At 33.1% G+C, this 5,413-nt stretch overlaps 1 protein-coding gene across 2 annotated transcripts in view; it reads right to left on the bottom strand.

Annotated features, from left to right (window-relative positions):
* Positions 1 to 1,210: 1,210 nt before the first annotated feature.
* The window catches only part of LOC101506759 (probable plastid-lipid-associated protein 14, chloroplastic), a 6,682-nt gene continuing 2,479 nt past the window's right edge, over positions 1,211 to 5,413 (bottom strand). For both annotated transcript variants that reach the window (XM_004502580.4, XM_073368932.1), the window contains exons 7-14: positions 5,293 to 5,379; positions 4,702 to 4,805; positions 4,533 to 4,620; positions 3,740 to 3,820; positions 3,560 to 3,636; positions 3,091 to 3,226; positions 2,769 to 2,831; positions 1,211 to 2,106 (exon numbers count right to left, since the gene is read on the bottom strand). In XM_004502580.4, coding sequence (XP_004502637.1) covers positions 1,453 to 2,106; positions 2,769 to 2,831; positions 3,091 to 3,226; positions 3,560 to 3,636; positions 3,740 to 3,820; positions 4,533 to 4,620; positions 4,702 to 4,805; positions 5,293 to 5,379 — 1,290 coding nt within the window. In that variant the 3' untranslated portion in view covers positions 1,211 to 1,452. The remainder of the gene's footprint in view (positions 2,107 to 2,768; positions 2,832 to 3,090; positions 3,227 to 3,559; positions 3,637 to 3,739; positions 3,821 to 4,532; positions 4,621 to 4,701; positions 4,806 to 5,292; positions 5,380 to 5,413) is intronic.

Genomic DNA, 5,413 nt, shown 5'->3' with positions numbered 1-5,413 from the left:
ATTCAAAGTCCAACTTGTTGACTACGTAGTTACTTTATTATGACACTTATTATTATAAAGTGAAATGATAAATTTAACGGGTCGTATTTTATGATTTACATTCACGGTTGAAATTTTTTTCTTCATATTATTTACTTGATATTTTGTTTTTAGTAAATATTTAGTATTTTTCATTTTTTAAATTCTTCCAAGAATAGGCAAGGAAATTATATCTCATTAATATATGATTATATATACATATATTGTCAAATTAACGCAATTAAATGATTATTAACAACAGCAAAAATTGTTCATATATTGCACTTTTTAACTTTTTTCACACAAGTACAATAGTTGGCAATTTTTTATTTATATAGTTTATTATATTTAATATACTTTTAATCTTCGTAAAATTGTAAAATTTGTTTTAATTTTTGTTAAATAATTTGCGACTTTAGATCTCCATAATATTTTGCATCAACACTTTTGATCTCTAAATTTCTCAAATTCTGTAAGGGATTAGTCGTATCATTCCCAAAATCATCATAATTTTTAAAAAAATTAAGTTCATTCGGTAATTCAGTATTCTCCTTGAGATCGAATTCACGCAATTAATTTGAGGAATATAGATATTTTTTATCTTAAAACCTTAAATCCTAATATTTAACATATATTTCAATCATAAATAATAACTAAATTGAGAGTCATAAAGTAGTACAAGGATTTGAGAGAGTTTGATATCCAAAGAATTCGCGAATTCAACTTTTTTCTCTAATAAAATTAATAATTAATTATTAACACTAATTATATTTAAAAAATAATTAAATTAATGAATATGTACACATGTTTTAAAAATCCACGTGACACTAGTCCATGGATTTCTATTTGCCATATAAGCTCATAAATAAAATCAGATGTTAAAAATGTTGATAGAAAATATTTTAGAGACTAATAGTCGAAAATATATTTTATAACTAAAAACATATTTAATTTTTATTTATAATATAAGTTGAAATTCAAAAATATAAATTAAAAAAAATTCACTTTTACTAGTCATGCCTCAATTTTTTTCAATTACACCCAAATTAATTACTTACATGAACTCAACGTCAACTGAGTTCACGTAAAATTAAATTCTAGTGTGTAGTAAATTAAGTTCACATAAGATAAGATACATGAATTGAGTTAACCTATTTGAGTGGATCCGGAAGATAAAATGAATGTAACCAACTAAACTGAAAAGATTTTGTTCAATAGAAACGTAATTGTTGATAATTAATCGGTGCGTTTAGCATATATACAATGCTAGGACAATTTACTTGAATGAGTGCTCTGTACAATGCCTAACCAATAGTATAATTTTACATTGGGGGCGTTTGTTGGTGCATGGAAGGAAAACGTTCGTTTCAGATCACAAATTGACCAAGCTACAATTAAATGCAAATGATGATTTGAGAATTGCTTCATGAACAATTAGCTAGAACTGTTTCTATCCACAAAAGACCTTGTAAATAAGAGAGCTGATCCATTAACCCCTCGAAGAACAAGCAGCCTAGAGTCCACATAAGTTCCACACACAATCTTTGACAAATCAAATATTTCAGGGGGAATTTGTGTCCTTAGTTCTTGAAGAACATTTGTTGCAGTATCAATGTTTTGATTTAAAGGATCATCAAGATTCATTGTCACATCAATATCACTTGATACAAGCTTGGCTGCAGGGAGACTTGATGGAAACTCCTTGAAGGGGGTTATTTTCCTCCATTTCTTGCTACTAAATTTCTGAGCTAAAGCCTCCTCATTGCCAGAAGGGCCAAAGGAGTGCTTCTCTGAGGTATTGTCTTGCTTCAGATATAACCGCCTTCCAGCTCTTAGTGTAAATGAAGAAATCACCTGCAATCTTCCTCTTTCACCAGCTTTGTCATGAGGCCAGTCCGGACCAATCATGACAGAGAATCCAATGTCAGAGGTGAAGGAAAGGTTGGCCTTCAATTTTGATGCTCTTCTCACAGTTAAATGCAAATCACCAACTAGTACACGGATAGGAGGTTGGCGAAGGGTCAGCCCGACATGCTTCCCGGTGCAGTACAATAGACGCCATTTGCCTGGAAGCAGCTCCAGCCAGTTCTGGACACATGAATAGTGACATATAAGTTGGCATAACATTAGCATTAAAACCAGTGATTATGTTTTTATGATTGTTTTCATTGGCCAGTTGGGTTCGTTGCGAACTACAAATTATGGGTTTTTTCATGAATCGCGATGTCTAGTTTCTGCCTTTGTCTATGTTGGGAGCCATGGCGTTGAAACTCAATACAGCGCTTTTACAGATAGATTCACATTGGAGCATTAGATGCATCTATTGAGCCGAATGCTACAGTTGTGAGAGGTTAATGTTTTGTGCACTATAGAGCATTATCGTTCACCAGTTGTGTTTTGGGTCTTGTTAAAAAGCACTGAACAATTGACATTTTCCGCATGTTGGGTAGAAATAACTATTATGCTGTAGACATTTATTAATTTTCAAACTTGCAATTCTATACAAGTCTACCCAATATTACAAAAAACAAAACATGTTTGTGTGAGTTAACTCAGTTCCAATACATAGAATCAGATGATTCTATTCTACAAGTTAATTCTAGAGTTTGACAACCATGGGAAGAATGGCTACGGCTCTTGGGCATTAAGTATTTTATTTTAGTGATACAAGAAATGGAACTATTTCAAAGAAAATCATTGTAGAAGAAATAATACTAGGAAAAATATACAAGTTTTTACTCACAAATTACCTTTGGCTTTGGATGAGGATTCAACATCTCCATTAAGTCAATGAAGTGGGCAAGCCTACTGCGCTAAAACATAGAAAATGCCCATCAGTCAAACTCTATCGCATATCTACTCATTTAATAGTGTAATTTGTTTTAAGTTTAAGTTACATGACTCCATTAAAAGATTTAAGGAGAAAATACAAATGTAAATTTAGTAAGGAAAAACTTGAGGACATCAGACACCAACAAATATATAAAAATGTCTTATGCCAGCACAAGGTACTGAAAATGCAACAAAGAAACACATTGTATTGTACGGAGCCATCCTTGGATGAATATATACCTGAGGCTGACGATAAATGTACTCCTCACTAATACGTATTGCAGTACAACCCAGACCCCATCTGATAATATCCATTGATGGGACTACTCGCCATCTAGGCCCACAGAGGAATGGGTGCCTTAGAGCATCCAAACAACTGTATAATAGTTCACATGGTTAACACCTGTAGTTTTTCAATCTAGGGCAAATCAAACTACTATATCTCATTAAATGATATTTGTGTTTTCATAATTGTCTGAGAAACTAGCTACATGTTGCCAAAAGATCAAGCTTCCTGAAAGACCAAAAAACTTGAACACTTCTCTTTATGATTTTTTTATATCTGAACTTTCTTTATCAATCCTACAGTTTTTATTTTTTTAAATCTTGACGTATTTGCAAGATAATCACAGCTTAATGTAGGGGACTAGGGGCATTGATAAACAAATTATTCACATTTCAAACAGATAGATATTGCTTCAAGGCATACCTTATCCTCCGAGAAGGTTTGGTTGCAAGCAATAAAGATAAAAGGTGCCAACCAGCACCCCAGTTCCTATCAAGTATCTGCAAGAAAATAATATTAGAAAGGCATTAAAAGTTCTGAAGACAAGAATGGAACTCTAAATACTAAGCTACTTTCACTGAAGAAGCGTAGCCGTATACTTACTTGTAAGCCAGCATTTCCGAATGGAGAACTTCTACCAAGGATTTCCAACATAAACTCTCGCAAACATGAAGGATCATTCCCCTGAAGTTTAATGAAGCAAGAATTATCATTAGAAAGTTCACATCATTGTATGACCCATTTTATCAGCTCTTTCACTATAATTTGTGTTTTTGTAATAAAAGAATATGTAGAAGCATTTGAAGCACATCTGTAGACATATTTGTTAGAATATATCAAAATATGGTATATTTCTGAGGGTGACTTTAATTATCTTTTAGGATTGGTTTCAATATTTCCTTATTTATCATTACTTGTTTCCATATTTTATTTTATTTGTGTAGTCAGTTCTGCTACGTAAATCTTAGTATAGTAAGACCAGATATGTAACAAAAAAGCTAATTTGAGGATGCGTACCCACTTACAGTAGACCTACAAATAGTGACTCCCAAGTAAACTACTACGGGTCGTGGTCATTTAACCACTATTTTAGTATTATTCTTAAATGACAACTTATTTCAACAACTGCACAATCTTCAAATTTTCATGTTAATGGTTTATCTCCTGGTATTAGTGAGTACACATAAATGAACGGCTTGCAGAAAAGGGGAAAAAGGAACAAATTATTTAGGTCTTAGTTTGTATGACGGGCATACAGAGACAAGAAGGCATCCTGGGCACTTCCTTTGCCGTCTAAAAAGCATTTGGATCAAGTAGTTTATTCTTTTTCTTAAAAAAGTTGTACTTTTTAAACAGTCAGGGGACTAAAATTAAATAAAAGATTAACTTTTCGTACCTTTGTGAGGAATGATTTGAACTTTGCAAAGATCAAAGGATCCATAAGTTCTTTCATTACCATTTTTGCCATTATGAAACCCACGCATCTTTGCAACACAGATAATCAGGTATAAGAAACATTATATAGCTGCACACATATTTCACTGACAGTTTCCCAGACTATATACCTCATGTCGAATGCAATCATCATCTGTCGCCTGTCCATGTTTTCCATAGAGCCGCTATTTGAACCATCCTCACAAAAGTCAGCAGCATTTCCCAGTATACCAACCTGTTAAGTAAACAATTTAGATCAATCCAAGCATGAGAGGAAAGGTAGACCAGATCATTCATGAAGAAACACCAACTACTGATATCCAGTAACTTGGATTGCATAGATCACACATTCAGAGCTAAGGATTATCAGGCCAGTGGAAATTACCATCCAGCAAGTATATGTCATATCCTATCTGTTATCTCTCCCTTCCTATTTTCTACAGTCTGTTTCATTTCATATCGGCTTTTCCTTTTATCATAATCAAAATCATCACATTATATTTGTTTACTATTATGTGGGACGACAACAATGATCAAACTAGCAACCAAAACAGGTTTCTTGGTTTGTTTTGTGACACTCTGCGAGTTTACAGCACACATGATGTACAAAACCTTCTCTAGGATCAGCTAAACCTCACAGGTAATCCACACTCCACAGAAAAGACAGAAAAGTGAATGAAGAGAAGACGTTATTCTATTTATAAGAGAATGACAATGCTTACTTTGATGTGTCTGTCTATTGGGCTGATATGCACATTTTCAAGCCTCAACTCTGTATGGGCAAGACCATGACTATGCAGGTAATTTACCTGAAGTAAATAAACCATAGTTGAAAATATCATT

This window comes from Cicer arietinum, chromosome 5 (genome assembly GCF_000331145.2).
Source record: "Cicer arietinum cultivar CDC Frontier isolate Library 1 chromosome 5, Cicar.CDCFrontier_v2.0, whole genome shotgun sequence".
In the NCBI taxonomy this organism is placed as follows: domain Eukaryota; kingdom Viridiplantae; phylum Streptophyta; class Magnoliopsida; order Fabales; family Fabaceae; genus Cicer; species Cicer arietinum.
This window is presented reverse-complemented; position numbering and strand designations above follow the sequence as displayed.